General features: G+C 49.4%; 1 protein-coding gene across 1 annotated transcript; it reads right to left on the reverse strand.

Moving 5' to 3' along the window:
* Positions 1-1,186: 1,186 nt before the first annotated feature.
* On the reverse strand, positions 1,187-11,244 carry LOC125552281 (probable prolyl 4-hydroxylase 7). Its single transcript, XM_048715784.1, has 7 exons — positions 10,978-11,244; positions 10,829-10,886; positions 10,627-10,731; positions 2,385-2,442; positions 2,118-2,293; positions 1,954-2,014; positions 1,187-1,744 (listed from the first exon to the last, which is right to left on the reverse strand). The coding sequence occupies exons 1-7, from the start codon at positions 11,106-11,108 to the stop codon at positions 1,443-1,445; spliced, it is 891 nt and encodes a 296-aa protein (XP_048571741.1). The 5' UTR covers positions 11,109-11,244; the 3' UTR covers positions 1,187-1,442.
* Positions 11,245-23,002: the final 11,758 nt, after the last annotated feature.

Raw genomic sequence — 23,002 nt, forward strand, 5'->3', positions numbered from 1 at the left:
CAAATCATACAAATCTGGTATAAAACTACTGCTTTCTCCCTTGCACTGCAAAAGCCTCATGAGACGCAAGAGAGACAAGAAAGAGCCAGGGTGCCGACGGTAGCGCGACAACCGAGCGCACTTAGAGAGAGCATAATCAGCGTCGGCACACAAACGCTCAACAAGGTCATGAGAATCACGTCCGTATGGGAAATCAATTCAGCTTTGCTACTATGCTGGCTGCCGACACGACGACCAAACATCCCCCGTGGTGCTCGCACGCATACCGGGAATAACTGGGAAAAAGCCCCACAGGCTCACTTGCTACTGTGCCTGTCCGCGTGAGCCTAAACGGCAACCCGGCACATGGTGCTCTATGACCCCCTTTGCCATTAACCGTTCGTTTATGTGTTCTTTCAAAAACCTAGCTCTCTCCTCTGTACATTAAAATTAAGTTTTCATAGTGATGTTCTGTAATTACTAGTCAATAGTGGACTGGAGAGGGATTTATGTGACGTAACTTGTCTCTCCGCGTCTATATGTACGTGCATGTTGTGCAGCCGTGAAAATGAGTACTGAGAGATTTTAGCGTATATGAGTGAGCGTCGAGTCATGGGTTTCGAATGAATAAGTGTCACACTAGTGATATAGTATCACTCAGGGCTTGAGCGAGATTAATTTATATACGAAAGAACAAAAGTGTGACTCTGCTCTCCTACTCAATACACATAAATGGCAATTTCTCAGTGAGCACAGTTGATCATAATAGATGCACAATGCACTGAGTATAAGTAGTAGCGAAGAACCAGAGATTTGTGATCGTTATGCTATCATGAGAGCGATGAGAGAGAGTGTGAGACTCGAGCAGGAACAAAATTATTGTACCAGCTGGGAGTTGAATGCAGTTTTACTACACAAACTGAGAAAAGGAATAATAGATGAGAAATTGGGGGACAGGAAATTATTCTTGCTCGTGTCAGCATCCACCTGCAGGCAACAGCTCAGGACATATAAAAGCAAAGTTATTCGGTTTGGTAGATTCCGTCCCACTCAGCGAACCAACAGCTCAACAAGTAAAGACCACGTCAAGAAGATAAGATTCAGATCAGATCGTTTTCTTTTCCATTTTGTGCTGCCATCTTGTTTTCTTGTCCCGCCAGAACAACATAGTACAACGTTGAGGTCCAAGGAGACGACACTAACCCAATGGAACAAGATTGCTGGATCCATCTTCATTAATTTGATTGCTCGGCTAAAACGGGTAAACAAGAAAGTTCTGAGCAGCCCCAAAAGACAAAGTTCTTAGCGAGTATAGTGTATTTTTCTTTCTCCAGCTGCAGTTTAATTCCATTCCAGATCACACATGCTATCTATGAGCAGTCACACACACCCTGGACCCGGTACTGGGCCAGTAATTTATCGATGCCGTGTGATGACGGTGGATGGGTGGATTAAAAATTAACTTACTGCACGCAGACGTTGCAGCTCTTCCTGCAGAAGCCAGGAGCTTCCTTGGTGCCCACCATATAGTTGGGGTTCTTGGCGCACTCCCCAACGGCAGCCCACTGCGAGCAGAGGACATTCTCGTCCTCGCACCCGCCTCCCTGCTTGCCCGAGTTTTCGAAGGACCTCACATGGATCCATTTCGTGGCGGACCACTTCTGGCCTTCGATGACGGGGCAGCTCCCGTGCAAACTGTCAGGGTCTGTCGTTGCATCAGGGTGGAGGCTGAAGAACAGCAGGGCGTCACCTTTTACGGGCTTTACTGCATACGACAACAAACAATTTAAGCTTCACAATAACGTCAATTATCATTGCATATGGAGCCAGTAAGATATGCAAAATTAAGATGCACATCGAAGAACTAAGCTCTACTGAGTACTGAAGCTATCAAAAAAAGGGGTACAGAGGTAATAATATGGTGTGCAAGGATCTCAAAAGTACTTCAGTATCTTTAGAGCCTGTCGACCGTACCTGCATATCCATTTTTAGCACACTCAGATGCCGTCTCATCCTTGTGTTGTGTTAACTTCCCCTGCAGAATATCTGAATTAGTGCATGGGATACCTAAGAAAAGTTCTTTTCTTTTCTTTTACGGATGCCTAAGAAAGTCGGGAAAGAAAGAGCAAGGAAATTACCTCTGCGTTAGGGAAGATGGTCTCTCCACCCTTCTCAATGTTAGACAGGTACATGAGCACTGTTGCTATTCGGTGACCACCGAGAGCTTGGTTATTTTTGTCATGGAAGTAATCATAGTGTGGCTCATACTTCTCACCATTCTTATAGTGTAATATTTGAATGGACTCGCCATTCTCTGAGCATGGAAAGAATAATTGATATAATATTACAAACTTTTGAGAAAAACAGAAAAGGCAAGATGAAATGGTTAGATTAAGTCAAAGTACCCGACGGAAGGAAAGTCCAAGCAGCAATCCTCTCCTCTATCCTTGCTACTACTTCATCCTGCCAAATGATTGTTTTAGTTAAAATGTTCTTTTTGCAGGGTTAAAATATTGTTTTAGTTAAAATATGATGTTTGTTGGTGCATCTAGTGTCCCCTGGTGTTTTTTGATCATTCATAACAAACAGTTAAGAGTTATATATACACGGATTGGTAGTCCCTGAAGAAATGATTTAACCGAAGTATGTTGTCGAATAATGTTGAAGGATTTGGTCTGCCGCTTGAAAAAAAAAACTGTAGTGAACCTTCTGTTTCTAGTTCTTCTGTTGCTTCTTGATTTGAGTCATAGTATTGGGAGGGGGGGGGGGGGGGGGGGGGGGGGGGCTGGATATCGTGTCAACAAGGTGAATCATGTTTGACGCTCAGTTAGAGCAACTCCAACTTTCACTCCAAATCTTGTTTGACGCGTCCAGGTGGTCCCTACTCCACCCCCATATGTCCGGGCGGATAGCCGTCACCTCCCAAACAGAAAAAACACACCACCAACCAGACCCCCCAAACCAGCGCATATGTTTGGGCTGTCTGGCACCCCTCAAACCCTGTGGGGCGGATTTTGGGCTGCCCGGACGCGTCCGCCATGTCGGATCCGATAGGGCCAGACCCACCCTAAATCTCTCCAAATCGTCCCCAACCAACCCTCGCCCGACCCGCCCTCTTCCTCTGTCCTGCCTAGTCTGCGCCATCCCCAACCCGCAGCGCTGCCACCACGGGCCCCAAACCCCTCTCAGCCGTCCTTGCCGCCCCGGTACGTCCTGCTCCGCCAGACATACACCTTAGCCGTCATGTGTTCGACAAAATGTCCGAGCTGTTTTTGAGATTCTTTTGCTCATTTGTAGGCAAGCGATGGATTCCTCGGATGATGATTTTGGTTACAAGGAGCTTGATGACTATATATTCGAAGAATCCACTGATTTGTCCAATTTAGACATCGATGACGACGAAGATGCTGACATAATTATGATGATGAGCATCCAGGAAGAAATGAAGAAACAAGAGCATGTTCTCAACTTCAAGGGTTCGATAAAGGGCCAGATAGTTGTTGCCCGGGATAGGATAAGTGGCGCACAGAGTCTCTACAACGACTAATTTTAAAAAATACATGTATTTCATAGGGGGGAGGGGGCGTCGGCATCGCTTCCAGATGAGCACTCATTTGTTCTTTGCACATAGTGGATGGTGTGAAGGCGTATGATCCTTACTTCATGCCAAGGAAGGATTGTTGCGGGCAACTATCATTCTCTCTTTTACAGAAATGCAAGGCTGCTATGAGCATGCTTGTGATGGTAAAGCTGCAGATGTTGTTGATGAGTACATCCAGATGGATCGCACATGCATTGAGGCCATGGCAAACAAAATGCTGAGGATAGGGAAAAAATATTGGCAATTGGAGGGGCAAGAGGTTTTCCAAGTATGCTTGGTTCAGTCAATTGCATGCATTGGCACTGGAAAAACTACCCGGCAGGTTTGCGCGGGCAGTATCAAGGTCGCACCAAAGAGACCACCATCGTACTTGAAGCAGTGGCATCAAAGGACTTGTGGATTGGCATGCTTTCTTTCTTTGGCATGTCAGGGTCTCACAATGACATCAATGTGCTTCAGTGATCTCCGTTGTTCAAGAGACTTTGTGATGGAGATGCTCCGACTTGCAACTACACCATCAACGAGCATGACCACAACATGGGGTACTACCTTGCCGATGGTATCTATCCTTGGTGGGCGGTGTTTGTGAAGACTATACCCTATCCCCAAGGTAACAAACGATGTCTCTTTGCATAAATGCAAGAAGGTGCTAGCAAGGATGTGGAGAGGGCATTTGGAGTGCTCCAAGCTCGTTGGGGTATTGTTCCTGGAGCTGCAATGATGTGGGATCCGGTGACATTGTGGTAGGTGATGACCTTTGTGTAATCTTGCACAACATGATTGTGTAGAATGAGGGCGAAGGGGCAGCCCGCAGTCGCACACATGATCTTGAGAAGCCCAGAGTACATGTCCGCCTCTCGGAACAAAGATGCAGAGCATGTTGTGAACTTTTAGAGATGCATTGATAACTTCAAGACACACAGGCGCACGTGCAACTACTCAATGTTCTTGTGGAGCATATGTGGATCCACACTGAAAATCATTGAATTTTATGTTTGAATTATGCACTCTGAATAGATTTTATGTTTGAACTTTATTTTCCTCTTCAAATAAATTTTATTTGTGTTTCAGTGATCGACATCTTATTTGTGTGTACCGTTCAATGATCAATGTGCATGTGCTTGCATCAGTGGCGGAGCTTGGCCCAATTAGTTGGGCGGGCCGGCTGAAGGAAATGCGTATCTGGGCTTATTTTGCATGTTCCAACAGTAGGTATACAATAGAAAAAACTCATGGACTGGGCGGGCCATGGCCAACTCAGCCTTGCTGTAGCTCCGCCACTGCTTGCATGGATTTGAGATTTTAAAAATAGGGCTTGTGGTTGCAGGGGCCGCGAACTTGTCATCCACGGATATATTTACTCTGTCCGGTTGGAGATGCTCTTATAACCCAACCATCTACACAAAGGACTTCAAAAATCTCCATTTAGATGAATCTACTAGCTTCAGTGGCATAGTTGAATATGTCTGAGGAATCAGCTTGGTTGAGTACTCAGGAGTGTAGTTCTTCGGTATGTCACCGTTATTAGCTTCATCAAGGAGTTAGGGAACTCAAGTTCTTGGAGTTGCTCTAGGTTCCTCAGAGTGAACCAGATTACTGTTGTGAGCTACAGTTCGATCCCAGACCGTTGGCTGAAGAACTTCCGACCAACAACTAGTTTTCTGTGCCAAGGAAATAAATAGCCCACTACCCCCTCCGGTTTGAGGTGGATTCTGTTATGTATGCATTGAGTTTCTCATTTCTCATATTCTGAGAAAAATACTAAATGAGGAGATACCAGTTTGAGTTGTGATTGAGCATCACCCCAAGAACAATTGAGCCTTGAAACTCTGCTTATTACTCTTGAAGAATTGGCATGTTGTAGACGATTAAGCGTCAATTGGTGAGCATCCAAAGTGTTGATTCGCAACAAACAACTTCGTATCGGTTCGAGATCAACGCAATATCTACCATGAGTAATTGGGCGAGTTCTGACAAACATAGCTCAAGGAGAATAAAGGTCAAGCCTTGTGTGACTTCGGAGCAGTGTGCTCAGCCTCTCCAATGAATACGTCATGTTGTTGCCAACTTAAACTTCAGTAAACAAATCATGTGTCTTCAACTGCAACCCGGTTCTATATCTTACTCACTCCTTTACGTTTCTGTTCGTGCACTGTTCTTGTCATGTATATACTGTTTTGCATTTGACTTAGCACTGAATCCTTCTTGCTACTGTTTTCTGCTAAGTGTAAGTTCTAGTTTACATGTGCATATATGCTTACCTCTGCTGCTATTTGCATCTGTTCCCTCATTACCGTGTGTACCCATTGATGCATTTGTTACCGATGTTGTCTAGAACTGTCTCTGTTTCTTCAGACTGTTTACTCCGTATCAGTTCTTCTCTTCAATTCCGCTGACTACTCTCCTTTCGGGTAGGAATTATAGAATCTCCTATTCATCCTCTAGTCAATTTGCCTTGATCTTTCGATGTTACAAGTTGTACTTAAAATAGAGGCAACTACTATAAGACATGCCTTATGTAGCATTCTACTAATTCCGTATGTGGCCAAAGGGATCACAAACATATATATATATATGTGGCCAAGGGATCACGAACATCAATAAATCACCAATACGCATGGCGAGATAGCTTATTAGGGAAACTCCAATACGCATCAATAAATCACCCCTAAATGTCCGGAACGTCCGAACATTTTTTGCCATCCAACGGCAGTCACCAAATTTGTCCGGACCGGTCCAGACGTCCGAAATCCCACAAACCGGAACCAAATGTAGGGGAGGTTATAGGCATCCGGACGTCTGCCACGTAGGTCTCCGACACCGCGAACCTACATCGAAAAACCCTCTCTCCGCTCCGCCTAGAAACCTTGCTATGCTCTCTGCGACACATTCATACCGGTCAAAGCAAACATGACCGGATGAAATGACAGGACATTTTCCTACACACATTCATGCCTCCTGACCGGCCAACCGCCTGCCCGGCATTCACACAGGCGTGTCGGCCAAGAAGCCGCCACTGCCCGCATTGAAGCAGAGTCTGTCCCCCTGCCCAGCTATTTAAGTCAGCCGGCCGCGAGCGTAAACTCTACACCGCTGCCTCCCCTCTCCGCTCCTTTCCCCCAAATCCGTAGAACTACAGCTCCGACGGCAGGGATAGGCAAGTAGGACGGCTCGAAGTGGTTCTCCGCGACCCCCTCCAGATCCGCGGGGGGCAGAGCAGGGGAGCTTTGGCTCCTGCCACCGCCGACCGCGTCCTCCGAGCCCGCTGGCATCGACCAAGGAGCAACATCATCCACTCCTCGCCGAGGACGCCACAACGGACAAGGAGTTCATGCAGCATATGGAGTTGTTGCTCGAGCGGTCGTGCTACAACCGCGGTCTGGCGCCACCATCCCCGCAGCTCTCGCGCAACATCGGCGCCCAAAACGGATGTTGCATGAAGGAGCCACTATCCCCACTGCGTAGCTGTCTCCATCCTGTCGGGAATCCAAGAGCCAGTGGCGCCCAATTGTTGTTAAGGATGAGGGGCCAATAGTGCCCGATCGCCATTGAGGAGCCGCCTAGCCTACTACCTTGGTGATGGAGGCGAAGGCGGAGGCGGCAACTTGTCCTCCACAGTGACAACTCCCAGGCGGCGCGTCGGGAGCAGCGCAATGTGCAACATCCGGCATCGTTCGCGCGGTCAAACCGCCCTAGGTCCCAGCGAACCCTGCGCTCGCGGAGGCATGGGCCATTGATTGATACAGGACCCCGTCATCGCCAGATCAGCAGCAGCTCCTCAAAGTGGGGTTTGCCAGTCCGAGCGTTTGACCTATCTCAAAGGCAACGGCGTGCGACTACAAGCGCTCCACGTCCGACCGTCGCTATCCGGCGAAGGCGGCCAAGCGTCTGCAAGCAACGGCGGCAGATCAGGGTTGCCGTGACGCCTAGCGGGCCTTCCGCCACTAGAAGGATGACGACAATTGTGGCGGCGGCTATGATGACGATGACGATGGTGTTAGCGCCCTTGGAGGCCATGCCTATGAGGTCACCGCCCGATACCTCAATAATTTAGCTTAGGTTTAGTTAAATTGTCATTCGGTTTAGTTGAAACTTTGTTAAATTTTGTCCATTATTTTTGTAATATAACAAAATTTAACAAAATCATCCAGTTTAGCATGAGTCGTCTGTTTCCTAAAGATCCATTTGGAATGGGGCGGACATTTGGTGCCTACGGTTGGATGGCACCCGCCCCTATACCTGTCGGCAGACAAGTCCGCAGACATTTGGTGAGGTCTGTTTTTGTAATCCACGTTGGAGTTGCCCCTATTGGTCCTACTAACTTATACAAAACTAGGTCTAACAAGATCTTTGGCGCAGAAAGGAAGCTCCATCACATGTGGTTATACGCACACATATTAGCAATACTGAACGTTCCGTTCATCTAGTACTCCCTCCGTTTCTTTTTAGTCTGCATATAAGGTTTGGTCAAAGTCAAGCTTTGTAAAGTTTGACTAACTTTATATTAAAAAATATAAACATTGACAATATGAAATCAATATTATCAGATGCACCACAAAATGTATTTGCATACTATATAGTTTTAATATTGTAGATGTTCATACTTTTTTATAAAAATTTGGTCAAACTTTGTGTAGTTTGACTTTGACCAAATCTTATATGCGGAGTGAAAAGAAACGAAGGGAGTAAGTTTTAAACAATCGCAGTTGCAAGCTTGAGAATGACCACTATTAAAGCTCGGGCAATATGACTCAACAAACGCCTTTTGTCCCAAGCAAGTTGGGGTAGGCTAGAGATGAAACCCAACAGAAACCTACAAGAACCCAAAAAAAAAGTGAACAAGTACAAGTAAGCAAAGTGAAGGAAAGTAAATTAAGGTTCGAGTACATTGATTGCTACGTTCCATGCAGTCCTATCAAGAGCCAAATATCTAGGTACATACCAGTCCTTCAATTTCTTTTTACTGCCTCCTCCCAAGACAACTTTGGTCGTCCCCTACCCCTCCCAATTTTTCGCTATTCTTTAGAATATTGTTATTCATCGGTGCTTCTAGAGGCCTCCGTTGGATATGTCCAAACCACCTTAGAGGGTGTTGGGCAAGCTTCTCTTCAATCAGTGCCACCCCTACCTTACCATGTATTGCCTAGTTCTAATTCGACGCTTTATTGTAATGCCACGCATCCACCTTAGCATGTGATCTCAGTGAACTCATTTGTTGGATGTGTTCTCTCTTTTTAGGCCAACACTTCGCTCCATATAGCATCACAGGTCTGATCACCGTCCTATAGAACTTACATTTGAGCTTCCGCTGGACCTAATCACCGTCCTATAGAACTTGCCTTTGAGCTTCTGGTGGACCTTCTAGTCATAGAGGATGGTAGATGCCTCCCGCTACTTCATCTACCCTACTTTGATTCTATGGCTAACATCATCATCAATATCACCGTTCCTTTGTGGCATTGGTCCCAAATATCGGAAGGTGTCCCTCTTAGGCACTATATGTCCTAAACTAACCTCTCCATGCTCGCACCTAACACCACAAAAGTCACACCTCATATACTCGGTCTTGGTCCTAGTAAGCTTAGACCCCTTGGACTCTAAAGTCCGTCTCCACAACTCTATTTTCCTATTGACACTCAATCTAGTCTCGTCAACTAGGACTACATCACATCATCAACAAAGAACATGTACCAAGGATATCTCCTTGTATATCATGGGTGACCTCGTCCATCACTAAGGCAAAATGATATGGACTCAAGGATGATCCTTGATGCAGTCCTATCGTAATTGGGAAGGTATCGGTCTCACTATCACTTGCCCAAACGCTTGCCACAACATTATCGTACATATCCTTGATGAGGTGATGTACTTTCTTGGTACTTTATGTTTCTCTATCGCCCACCAAATAACTGTCCTTGGTATCTTTTCATATGCCCTCTTCAAATCGATGAAAACCACAAAGATTCTTCTTTCGCTCCCTATAACTTTCCATAAGCTGGCGTAGTAGGAGGAAAATGGCATCTATAATCGGTCTCCCTAGCATAAAACCAAATTGGTTTTTTGTGATGTTCGTTTTTCTTCTCAAATGATGCTCAATCACTCTCTCCCAAAGCCTCAAGTATGACACATAAGCTTAATTCATCGGTGACAACTTTCAATTCAAGACCTCCATGTCTTAGGACTTCGGGGAAGAACCCTAGCTTGTTCCATCTCTCTCTTGTGGATGATTTGGATCAACTATTTATCCATGTGTATCTTGTGTTGCAACATGTGTGTTGATTTGTGCTAGTTTATCTTGTGTTCCTTGTGATTTCCCTCGTATTCTTACAGAAATCCACCTCTAATTGTTGAAGATTGGGCCACTCCTAGGCTTGGGCCTATATCACATTTCTAATGAAAAATGATAATATTAAATGGACTTTAGGGGCACACTGCTGAGGGAACGACCACCTTCGATAAAATACATGATATACCAAGGATAAGAAGCATCAGCCATCCAATCAAATTGAAGTTTGTCACCCACTTTGTAGATCATATTATGGGAAATCTGCTAATGGACATCCACAATCCATATCTCAGATGTGTATACAAATGAAGTCAATAAAGTAGTAATCACTAATAATCAGTAAAGTGGCAAACTTTGCATACAGTCCTACAAGGGAAATGTTTGTGCTTTCTAGACTATAGCTCAGCCAACATTTGACAAAAGATGCATTCACAACAAATAAGAAATGAAACATTCAGTGCAACAACACGACTTCAGTAAGACATCAAATCAACTTGAAACTTTCCAGGGAGGATTAATGATGTCACTTTCAGTGGAGCTAATGCCCTTTAAATTTAAACTTCAAGTTTGTCAGAAGAAACAAAAAAATATGTATTTGTTATGTATCTGAATAATTCTATAACAATTGTATTAATTTCGCTTGTGTATCGAGATCGTGATATAAATCAAATCCAAAGTAGGCACCTATCAAGCCCCCAAGCAATAAAATCTGCGAAAGATTATCAAGAACAAAGAAATCACAAGGTCCATTCGTGCTGACCTGCCTCTTCTCGAGAAACATGCCGGAGCTGGTCCGCACTTCGCTCTGGACGCTCTTTCCCGACTCATTGTCCGCCACCATCGACTTCTCAAGCTTGTCCTTCGCCTACAGACCACGCAAGAGCCGAATCAATCAACCATTATCCAGCCAAAAAGGAAAAATCTCCCTCGAGACAACGAGATCGAGGGGCGGCCATACTCACCAGCTCGATCATGTGGTCGCACTCCGCGTCCGAGAGGAACCCCTTGTGCAGGAACGCTCTAGCGGCCACGCGCACAAAAGAGGCAGCCATCAGAGTTGTACGTTGCGTAGGCTCAGAGGGAGGTGAAGCAAGGAAGATCAGATCCTCACCTGGGGTGCCACGAGAGCTGGACGACGCGGGAGGGGTCGAAGTCGCCGTTACGGCCGCCGACGCTTGACGCGGCGAAGGCTCTGGCAGCGGTGAGGTGAACCGCTAGGACGACGAGGAGGAGACGAGCCATGGCCCGGCGAGATGGAGGGGAGGACGGGAGGGAGGAGTCAGAGATGAAGACCGGGAGCCCGTGGTGCTAGGGCAGCTCGTGTATGAGTGAAGTCTATTCCAAACATCCAGCAGCATCCACCTTCCGAAGAAGACGTAAAATATAACAATTGGTGATGCAAATATACATCTTCACCCATCAAAGATGTAAAAAACGACAGCTGCATGCCAACCATCCAAGTGCCTTCAGTTGGCTTCCACGTGATCGCCCATCGCCCGCCACATATCCAACTCCACCGCCGTTCGATTTCGCCCAAAATTGAGGCCGCCGCTGCAGGCTCGCCCACCTCTGACTCCGCCTGCCTGCCCCCCGTCGCCTGCCTCGCCGAAGTAGCACCGGCTGTCCCCCTGCAGCCGCCGATTCGATTTCGGACACCGCTTCGAATCGAAGCTTCATCGGAGGTCCAGCTACCGTAATGGCTTCCACGGCGCGGCCGTGGACGGGCTGCGCTTGTTCCTAACCTCGACCCACCGTCGGAGGTAGGGAAGCCACACCACGCCGCCCGCCCCCGACGGCCGCCTGCCTCCATCTTTCTTCCCGCCGCGCGAAGCCAGCCGCCCGCAGTGCCGAGCTCCCGTCGCCCCTCCGATGCTCGTACACCGCTCCTTCACTTCGAATCGTCGCTCCTCCACCATTGCACCGCCGCTACTCCGGCGCCCCGATTCGCGTCGCCGCCATCCCGTTTCACCCCCAGCCGCCCCTCCGACGCTCCTCCACCGCCCCCACGCACAGCCTTCGCCGCCCCGACGCTGGCCCGATGCTGCTGCCCCAAATCGCGTCACGCTGCCACCATCCCCACAACCCCCGCCCTGATTCAGCCGTCGCCCACTAGTTTTTATATCTCCATTTTGCATCATCTATTGGGGTTGCCGGTTTACATCTCCAATATACATCATCTGTTAGAGTTGCTTCTTTTTTTAAGACGTAAAAAGCATTTTTTGGAGATGTAAATTTTTACTTCTCCTGTTTTACATCTTCTAATGGAGATGCTCTAGTTAGGTTCTTTGAATTAATTAATCTCTTTGATTGATTCAAAGAAACCCTATCAACGTGTTTGGCAATATTTGAGAAGGGAAGTGCGAGTTTAAAATATGGAGTTGTATTGAGATTAGACATGAGGTGAGCCATTTTATTTTCAATTGCTGTTTGACGCATGATAGGAATTATATGGGAGAATTTGAATAGAAATTGTATTCCCTTGTTTGGTTCATGGGAATTGATCAGGGACTGGACAAGGGAAACTAACGAAAAATTATGATGAAGGGTTAAGATTCCTTTCAATAAAATGATGGGAGTTGGAGTCTCAAGTCCCATAACTATTCCTTTATGAATTCCCATTTCCTCTAATCAAACAATAGATTTAAAGTCTCGTACCCTTTAGTTCGCATTCCCTAGTTCTAATTACCCCAACCAAACACGCCTTATAGGATTTTAGGAGAATTGAAATTCTTATAAATTTTTTCTTACATTCATCCTTTAATTCTTAGGATTGGATTTCATAAAAAAATCCTTTGTAATCTTTTGTATTATATTTCACATGAAATCTAAAATCCACAACTTTTTTTACAATTACTTTTTTATGTGTGTGTGGCATCAAACACCTTGCTAATTCTATTGAATTTAAGTGATATGACACTCCAATCCTATATGTTTCCTATCTTTGTATTTTTAGAATCTTGCGAATCAAAGAGGCACTAGACTTAGTCAGAATTGAACCCTGGACTCTTAGTCCATGCCTACTAGTACTAGTAAAATATCTGTGGGTTCAAACTGAAAGTAACTCGGATGGTTAGGTTTCTTGTGGTATAACAAATTTATCAGAGTTCTGTTGGGGAACATAGCATGCAATTTCAGAAAAAATTATACGCTCACGCAAGATCTATCTAGGAGATGCATAACAACGAGAGGGGGAGAGTGTGTCTACGTACCCTCGTAGACCGAAAGCGAAAGTGTTTGACAATGCGGTTGATGTAGTCGAACTTCTTCTCGTTCTGACCGATCAAGCACCGAATGACGGCACCTCCGAGTTCTGCACACGTTCAACTCGATGACGTCCATCGAACTCTTGATCCAGCAAAGTGTCGAGGAAGTAGATGAGTTCCGTCAGCACGACGGCGTGGTGACGGTGATGATGATGTGGTGTCAATCCGCAAAGTGACTAAGTGGCAGCCATTCATCACATGGCAGCCTCTTTCTACGGGAAAGGCCTACGAACGACACCCGTCCTGCGATGTGTCGAGCGAGCAAGTGTGAAGCTGGCAAAACAGCCCGGCAAGGCTTGCCGGGCAAGCGACGATTTGACGTTAAGCAGCGCATTTTAATGCACCCTGTCAGCCTGCAGGGTTAGGTATGATAGCACTGTTTGCTATCTTATCAGTGCGTAATGACTACTTTGCCATTGTGGTGACCCCTTAATCTATAAAAGGAGGCTCATGGCAACCCTAACAAGGGTTAGAAGGTTGGATACCCACGCATTCATACACGCGTAGCTACTGCCGCGCTAAGGCAACCCTATAGGGCAAGTGTACTACGCTCCACCATCAATCCACCAAAGCAAGAGTATAGTTTTACGCCTCGCGGCGGCCCGAACATGGGTAAAATTGCTCATGTGATCTTTGTCGTGCTGCCCCACGCTCTTCTGCTCTTTGTGCGACGTGACATCCCCCCTGCCGAACCAGTAAGGGGCCCTTGGTCCCATAGGTGGCCGTGGTTTCCCACGACATCTTTCGCGCGCCAGGTAGGGGGTCACTTGCGCGAACCTGAAAGCGTGCGCAGCGCGTCATCTTCATCACCATCTTCGTCTTCGACGGCGCCATCGACCATGGTGCCCAAGAAGAAATCTGGTGCTTCGGCTCACCCGTCCACCTCGAAGGCTCCACCGCCCGCAGCCACCATTACTATGGGGGATGCGGAGGCGCGTGAGGATGTGGACGCTGCTGGGGATGTGGTCGGAGCAGGCAGCACCGTCACCACATCCCCCGTAGCCGGAGCAGGAGCAGGAGACACCGGAGGAGAGCAGCATCAGCAACACCCCGACGGCCATGCTCCACAAGGTACAGGTGAAAGGGGTTACTCCGTCCGCACCCCTTCCTCTCGCCGACGGGCACATCCGCAGCAATGGCGCTCGGTTCGGGGTGAATCGCCGCCCTCCGGCCGCCCCCACCACGGGAGCGACCGCAGCGCGTGCACCTCCCCCGGGGCGAGTCAACCAAGCCGCTGCGCCCAACGGAGCCGCTGGCCCTCAAGCGCCTTCACCAGGCCACCACGACATCCAGGTGGCCGCCCCGCAACAACGGGGACGTGTTACCACCGCTGCCGACACAGTGAGGAGCTGAGCGATGGTGCGATCTACATCGTCATCACCCATGCCAAGTACTGCTACGGAGGCCATGGCGTGGGCTCAGCTGCTGCTAAGGTTTCCGCCATTGGTCGAGCAGATGGACAAATGGCGTGCCACTATCCAGAGTTCGCTCGGTTTCGCCGAGGCTGGAGGCTCGCAGTGAGCTGGCCTGCCATGGCCTCCCCAAGTGACAATGACGGCTCATGCTGCTGGTCGTACGGAAGGGGCCACCCCCACGGTACAGTCCCCGCCACGGCAGCCAGCGCGAGCGCAGTAGAATCAAGAACCTGGTGACGTCTCGATGGCCTCTTCTGACCCTTGAGCGCGTCCAAGCCGATAGCAAGCCCCGGAGGACAGGCAAAGGGGAGACACGCGCGTCATCGTTGAGTGACGCTGCAACGACCCCAGCCGGACCAATGGGTGCGATGGTCCCGATGTCGACGAGCCAGCGCTTGATATTGGCGGGTGCCTACCTTTCGAGGTTGGGTGCCTTTACTCGTGAGCTACGGAAAGTCCGTTGGCCATCCGTTCGCACGTTCAAGCTATACCCGAGAAGTATGATGGGAGGCTAAACCCGACAGAGTTTGTGAGCATCTACACCATCGCTGTTCAAGCTACCGGGGGAAGAGATGAGAAGGTGTTTGCCAACTACTTCCCTTTGGCCCTCAAGTCCAATGTGAGGTCTTGGCTAATGCACTTGCCAGAGAACTCCATTTCGTCGTGGGTTGACTTGTGCCATGAGTTCATTGGCGCCTTCACCGTCGGCCATCAAGAGCCAGGGTGGCCCAGCGACTTGCAGCTTCTCCAACAGAAAGAAGGAGAGACCCTCCGAAAGTATTTGCAGAGATTTAGCAAGGTCCATAGGAACATCCCGAATATCCATCCAGTAGCTGTGATAGTTGCCTTCCAATCCAATGTGCACAACCGTAGGATCCGTTCCAAGATGAACGTACAGTTGCCCAAGACCGTGAAGGAGCTCTACACCTTGGTGGACAAGTGTTCTCGGATGGAGGAGGGAAGGAAGCTACCCGGACAGGAGGATTGCATCAATGTCGACTCAGAGGATAATGATGAATCCACCGGTCAGAAGAAGGGCAAGAAATGCAATAAGAAGCGCAAGGATAAGGCAGTGATGACTATTGAAGGATCGGATACACCTAGTACCGACAAGAAGGCTAAGGCCGAAGCCCCCGGCAAGGAAGCTGCCATGTGCGTTGCTGCCGAGAAGCTGCGGCTGCTGAGAAGGCCGGGAAAGGCGATGGGCCGTACTGCAAGATTCATCGAACAAAGGGCCATGATCTTCAAGAGTGTTATCAGGTTGAGCAGCTCGTTAAGAGGCAGAGAGCAGAGTATGAGAAGCGTGAGAAGGAAAAGGGTCAGAATGTCGCTGGTGGTAAGGGCCGAGGCGGTGAAATAAATTGCCCGGCAAACCCCTCTAGAACTAAGGAAAATCCGCCAGAGGTCGAATGAAGGAAGCCTATGATGATGAGAGTGATGGAGGGGATGAAGAGGAAACCAGTGAGCAGGAGTTCCAGAAGGCCACTGACGCCCTGTGCATTGACGGGGGTGCATCCATGCACACCTCTCACCGCCAACTCAAACGATGGGCGTGTGAGGTCAATGCCGTGGAACCAGCACCAGAGGCCCGGAAACCACTCAAATCGTCGCGCACACCCATCATCTTTGACGAAGAGTCGAAGAGGATCATCCTCACCGTACCACTGCAGTAGGGTGTTTGCCATTGTTGGTCCCTCCAACAATTTGCAACCTCAAGGTCATGAAATGTTGGTGGACGGCGGGGCCGGGTTGAATCTGATTTCCCCGAAGGTCATCAACAAACTTCAGATAGCATAGGAAGAGTTAAAGGCCACCGACACGTTTCAAGGAGTTAATCCCGGCAGGGGTCATCCTAAGGGAAAGATCACGTTGCCTGTGATGTTTGGGGAGAGCTGAACTACCTGACTGAGAAGATTGTGTTTGATGTGGTCGACCTCCCCTTGTCATACAATGGGATCCTTGGACGCCCAGCCCTGGCCAAATTCATGGCAGCATCCCACTATGCCTACAACACCTTGAGGATTCCTAGGCCAGTAGGAGTCATTTCCATCCCATCAGATGAGAAGGACGCAATCATTTGTGTAGACAAGATGTACCGGGATGGAGTCGCGGCAGAGGCAGCGGCAGCAGCAGTTCCCACTAAGGAGAATAGAGGGAAGAAGAAGGATAGCAAGGACGCTGGCAAGGAATCCAGGAAGCGTCCCTCTTCGGAGTACGCTGTGCCTGTTGATGACTTGTCAGAGAGTCCCAACAGCAAAAGATCCAAGGTTACTGCACCATAAGTGAAGAAGGCCCCGACAGGGCTGGCTGGCATTGATGGTACTTTCACTATCAGCGCCACCCTCGATGACAAATAGGAAAGCGCGCTCATTGGCTTCCTGCGGGCAAATATCGATGTGTTTGCCTGGCAACCATCTGATATCCCCGGTGTTCCTAGGGAGGTAATCGAGAACCACCTTGCCATCTGCCCACATGCCCGACCTATCAAGCAGAAAATCTGGAAGTAGGCCTTGCAGAGGCAGCAGTTTATTGCAGAGGAGATCAAGAAGCTTGAAGCAGCTGGTTTGGTCAGAGGAGTGCTACATCCCACATGGTTAGCAAATCCAGTGGTGGTTCAGAAGGGTAACAGGAAATGGAGGCTTTGCATAGATTTCACAGATCTCAACAAGGTTTGCCCGAAGGACCCATTTCCCTTGCCGCGCATCGATCAGATTGTGGATTCCACTTTGGGCTGCGATTTGCTTTCCTTTCTGGATGCATATTCTAGGTACCACCAAATCTTCATGTCCAAGGAGAAGACCTCGTTCATCACCCTATGTAGTACGTACTGTTTTATCTGCATGCCATTCGGATTAAAGAGTGCCGGGTCTACTTTTGCAAGGGCAGTCTAGATTGGTTTCGAGCCACATCTACACAGAACACATTGAAGCTTGTATGGATGATATTGTGGTCAAGACCAAGAACAGAGCAACCCTTGTCTAGGATTTGGAGGAGACATTTGCTAATCTGCGCAAGATCAACTTGAAGGTTAACCCGGAGAAGTGTGTGTTTGGCGTTCCCTCTAGAAAGCTGCTTGGGTTCTTTGTGTCCCATTGGGGGATCGAAGCCAACCCCAACAAGATCAAAGCTATCAAGCAGATCCAAGCACCAAGGGCAGTCGAGGATGTGAGGCGTCTGACAGGGTGCGTTGCCGCGCTAAGCAGATTCATTTCCAAGTCTGCCAAGCGCACCCTGCCGTTCTTCAAAACCCTGAAGAAGGCGAGACCCATGAAGTGGACCTCGGAAGTAGATGCGACTTTGAAAGAGTTGAAGGCCTACTTGTCCTCTATACCCACCTTGGTTGCTCCCAAACCACAAGAGCCGTTGCTGCTATACTTAGTGGCAATCAATCAAGTGGTTAGTGCAGCCTTGGTGGCGCAGCGGGAAGTGGACAAAGCAGAAAGTGAGCAAGGGCCGACAGAGCCAGATAAGGATCAAGACAGAAATGAGTACGACAACGAGAGAAACCCCAAGGACATGGCAAGGAAGAAAGTGGTGCAGCGCCCAGTGTACTTCGTCAGTTCCTTACTACAGGGGGCTAGATCGAGGTACTCTGGTGTGCAAAAGTTGATCTTTGGCCTCATCATGGCCTCAAGAAAACTGCCCCACTACTTCCAAGTCCATGAGATCATGGTTGTCACTCGCTTCCCGTTGCAAAAGATACTCCGAAACCCTGAGGCTACCGGCAGAATGGTGGAGTGGGCTTTGGAGTTATCCAGTTTTGGCATGAAGTTTGAGAGCACATCAATGATCCAAAGCAGGGCATTGGCAGAGTTTATCGCAGAATGGACGCCAACCACTGATGAGGAAGTACCAGAAACAGTTATCCCCGGCAAGGAGGCGCCCCAAGAATGGATTAAGTATTTTGATGGAGCCTTTTCCCTACAAGGTGTGGGGGCTGGCGTGCTTCTCGTCGCTCCCTCTGGGGAGCACTTGAAGTACGTCGTGCAAATGCATTTTGCCCAGGTAGAGGCAACCAACAATACAACAGAGTATGAAGGGCTCCTTGTCGGGCTCAGGATTGCCGCGGAATTGGGAATTAAGAAGCTAATCGTTCGAGGAGATTCACAGCTTGTGGTGAGACAAGTCAACAAGGATTACCAAAGCCCATTGATGGAGGCATACGTTGAGGAAGTGGGAAGATTGGAGGAGCGCTTTGACGGATTGCAAACAGAGCACATACCTCATGCGGAAAATAACATAACTGATCATCTGTCAAAGTGTGCTGCGCAGAAGCTTCCTATGGAACCAGGGACTTTTGTTCTCCATCTTACTCAGCCCTCCGTATCCCCAGCAACAATGGCCCGGAAAAGGAGAAAGATGGACTCTGGTAAGCCTTTCCCAGTAGAGCCTTCTGCTCCTGGCAGGGACCTTGCCGGAAACAACTCCTCACCACCTGCTGGACCGCACCCTCCAGCCGGGCCCATGGTCCCCGCAAACGAGGAATGAGCCCCCGCAATTGAGGAGGTGCCACTAGTCCTCGTTGCCGAGCCCCAGGCTCCAACTTCGGCAAGGCACATAGTCCACTTCCTCCAAACCGGAGAACTTCCCGATGACCAAGATGAAGCTGAAAGAGTATCCTGGAGGGCCAATATGTATCAGTTTATCGATGACACTTTGTACAAAAGGAGGCACAATGGTGTGAAATTGAAGTGCATCTGCCGGGAAGAAGGAAAGGAACTGCTGGCTGAGATACACAAAGGCATGTGCAGCTCCCACATTGGATCAAGGGCATTGGTTGGTAAAGCATTCCGGCAAGGATTCTATTGGCCCACATCCCTCCAAGATGCGGTTGAGCTAGTCACCAAATGTGAAGCCTGCCAGTTCCATTCCAAGAACATCCATGGCCAAGCTCTTTAGACAATCCCTTTATTATGGCCATTTCGGTCTGGGGGCTCGATCCTCAGCCCTTTCCCCCGAGCAATCAGGGGCTTTGAATTCTTGTTCGTTGCTATCGACAAGTTTACAAAGTGGCCGGAAGTAGCTGCCATGAGAAAGGTGAGTGCTCAGTCAGCTATCAAGTTCTTGAAAGAATTGGTGTGTCGTTTTGGAATTCCTACAAGGATCATTATCAACAACGGCACCCAGTTCACGAGCCGCACCTTCATGCAATATGTTCATGCCCTCGGAAGCAAGATCTCATTTGCCTCTGTCGCACATCCCAGAAGAAATGGACAAGCTGAGAGGGCGAACGCTAAAGTGCTGCGAGGACTCAAGACAAGAACCTTTGATACGCTGCAGAAGCACAGCAGGCGGTGGATCGATGAGCTGTCGGTAGTTCTTTGGTCCCTCTGAACGACACCGAACCGAGCTACCGGGCGGACTCCCTTCTCCCTAGTCTATGGGGTAGAAGCAGTTATCCCCACGGAACTCATTTACGGGTCGCCTCGAGTGCTTGCCTATGATGAAGTAGCTCAAGATCAGCACCGGCGTGATGACGCTGTGCTACTCGAGGAGAACCATCTCTGGGATGCTATGCGTGCTGCACGCTATCAACAAGTCTTGTGTCGTTATCATAGCTGTAGGGTTCATGCCCGGTGTTTTGAGGAAGGCGACCTTGTCCTTAGGCGCGTTCAGTCCGCCAAGGGTACAAACAAGTTGACACCAAAGTGGGAAGGCCCTTACCGGGTAGAATGTGTCACCAGACCTGGCGCAGTCCGTCTAGAGACCAGAGATGGCATTCAATTGCAAAACTCATGGAATATTGAGCATCTCCGCAAGTTCTACCTATAAGGCGTGGGTGTCGGGCCCTGCCTGGCAGCCACCCTTTTGTACAGGCCTTGCCTCAGTTGCATGTAACCCCTTGTACAAAGCCAGGCGATGACCCTGAGCAACAGAGAAATAAACGAAGCACTAGGGAGGCCCCAACCAAGTTGCATGCATGCATGAGCATTCCAAGAGCATTTCATAAGCATTCACATATGCATATAGATAGGATTGCATCTTGCATCATTCCCATCTGCATGAGGCTACAGGTTCCTGCCATGAACTTGGCCTCTACAAGGAGTTTGGGAGATGGACAGTGCTGCGATCTCCAGCAAGCCAAACAGATAAGTTTTACCTCTTGTCTATAAGTATTCTGCAAGCTAGAACTTGTGCATGAGAAAACCTCGCCACTCTTTGAAACCTAGGTGCTCCTGTCCTTGGCTGGAATGTTGCTTCGGCCAGGATGGTCGCAGTGGCCTTTGGTGAGAAGAGGTTGGCAGGGGGCTGGTCCCTTCATTTTTTGCCCGGTAGGCTCAGTTCTCCAGCAAACTATCAAAAGGGTACCAGTAGGATAGCCTGCCGGGGAAGACTCGTTTATTTAAACTAAAGAGGCATCCCACCTCTACATGGACATATACATGCACGAGTTCCCGGTAAGGTTCATCATTTTCATTAATATGCTGATAATACAAGTACAAACCTTACATAACGCAAATATGGACTCGAGAGATTACATTATTTGAATTAAAATTTGGCAAGTGCCAACAAGTTTAAGATTGAAAAAAGATAAGTGCTCAGTAATGCCCTTTCTTGTCCCTCTCCTCCTAGGCACGGCAGTAGAAGGCTAAGAAGGCAAAAGGAGCGCCTAGGCAGGAACCCAGCCTCCCCCCGTCGGGTTCCAGGAGAGGTAGCCTGGCAGGGGAAGGAGGACGTCGATGAATGCGTCGATGGAGATCATGGCGGAGGTGACCCATCGACCACCACCACCAGGGCCAGCAGGGCGCGACAGGGCTAACGGAGCTACAGCCCGAGAGGAAGCCTGCCAGGGTCCAGCTGGAAGGCTGCTGGAGGAAGCCAGGAAGCACCATCCCCACCTCTACATCCAACTCCCCGGCAAATCGCATTGCCGGGAAGGAGATGCAGGTGCAGATGATGGTGCTGTCGCCTGATGAAGATGGTGCGGGCGACACTCGACCGGAGTCAAAGTCATCACCCTCCCGGTCACTGCCATCGTCATCGCCGTCACTGTCCTCCTCGTCGCTTTCGCTCGACGAGGAGCTTTCATTGTCGGTTGAGCTCTCCGTGCAGCACCCTAAGCGAGATCCTGAGCGCCCGAAGATCTTGACGGAGAGCAGGCCGCTCTCCATTAGTTTAAAATGTAGAACATGCCCCTCCGAGAAGCTGTGGGCACGAGCAAAGGTCTTCCAACCATGGCGGAGGTACATAACGTGAGGGGCTGGGTAGTCAATGTCCACCCACATGCCGCCATTCCCACAGCCCCTCATATGCAACCTCAGAGCGCGTGGCCGTTCGAGCTCCATTTCCTGTGCGAATGGACTAGGAAGACGAAGATGACCACACGGAGGTTTGTACAGCCTGATGATGAACTCTCGAGGCTGATCTCCGACATGGCCTTCCATCGGGGGAGGAGCCTCCGGTAGAGGTGCGGCCAAAGCGTTGCCCCGTCCTCCTCTTCCTCGAGCGCCATGATGACCGTGACCTCTCCCACTCCCTCCTCCTCTCGCAGTAGGCTCTGCCGTTGCGGGGTCTGGAGGGGGAGGGATGCACTATCAAGCGGAAACTCCCGTCGCCACTGCTGGGAGACCGCCACGCCCTTGCCCCCTCACCATGGCGAGCGAAGAAAGATTGGGAAAAGAGGAGGAGAAGGGTGTGTGAGCAAACTCACCATTTCCACCCCCCTTTTTATAAAGGGGCGAGGGGAGGAGCTGCCCTCTCACACAGGAAACGGTCGCCCGCTCCCCCAATACGGCCTCCCTGCGCCTTCTACAGCTTTGGGAATCAAGGCCGACGCTCTGCTCCAACCATCATCGCCTAGTTTTCTGCCATGGCGCTCGTCCCCGCGCTCTCCGCATCCACCATATCCACCCCCTTTTATAAAGGGGTGAGGGGAGGGGCACCTACCATGCCCAATGCATGAAGAACATGTGGTAGGAGCGTGCGAGGCAGGAGGCGAGTGGGATGGCAGTTTCCACCCCGTGATCGTGGGGCGTGAGCATCCGCCGGACCACTATCCATATTTTTCCATAACGTTGCACACGACGCGTGGAGAAACTGGAAACTGGCCAAGACTCCAGATTAATGAAGAAGCAAAGAAGACCTCAAGAGACCAGCCCCTTCCACGCCCTGCTTGTGCACTTATTAGGGCCTACCCCGACGATGCTCGGCAGCATGTTCGGGGCAGGTCCGGAGGCTTCTGTCGGTGCAACAAACCTTGGGTTTGTTTCACGGACTGTGCACAGGCATGGGAACAAGACTACGACACCAGGCCATGTCAGAGCACAAGAGACCAAGATATTCGAAGGACCAACATGCACATCAAGAGGACCAAGACAAGCCAGAGAAGCAAGACACCACCAGGAGAAAAGCCTCCCTTGCCGGGCAGGCGAGCTCGGTGAGGGCGGGGTAACCCCCGCAAGAAAACATCCAAGACGTCCCGGCAGGGCCTGCCAGGACTCGTGGAGGCAAAACCACC

The sequence above is a fragment of the Triticum urartu genome, chromosome 1, assembly GCF_003073215.2.
Source record: "Triticum urartu cultivar G1812 chromosome 1, Tu2.1, whole genome shotgun sequence".
Lineage (NCBI taxonomy): Eukaryota > Viridiplantae > Streptophyta > Magnoliopsida > Poales > Poaceae > Triticum > Triticum urartu.

Coding starts and splice junctions, on each gene's coding strand:
- LOC125552281 (XM_048715784.1), bottom strand. CDS start 11,108: ATGGCTCGTCTCCTCCTCGTCGTCCTAGCGGTTCACCTCACCGCTGCC. Junction 10,887..10,977: donor CAGCTCTCGTGGCACCCCAG/GTGAGGATCTGA, acceptor CGTGGCCGCTAG/AGCGTTCCTGCACAAGGGGT. Junction 10,732..10,828: donor GCGACCACATGATCGAGCTG/GTGAGTATGGCC, acceptor CGTGGTCTGTAG/GCGAAGGACAAGCTTGAGAA.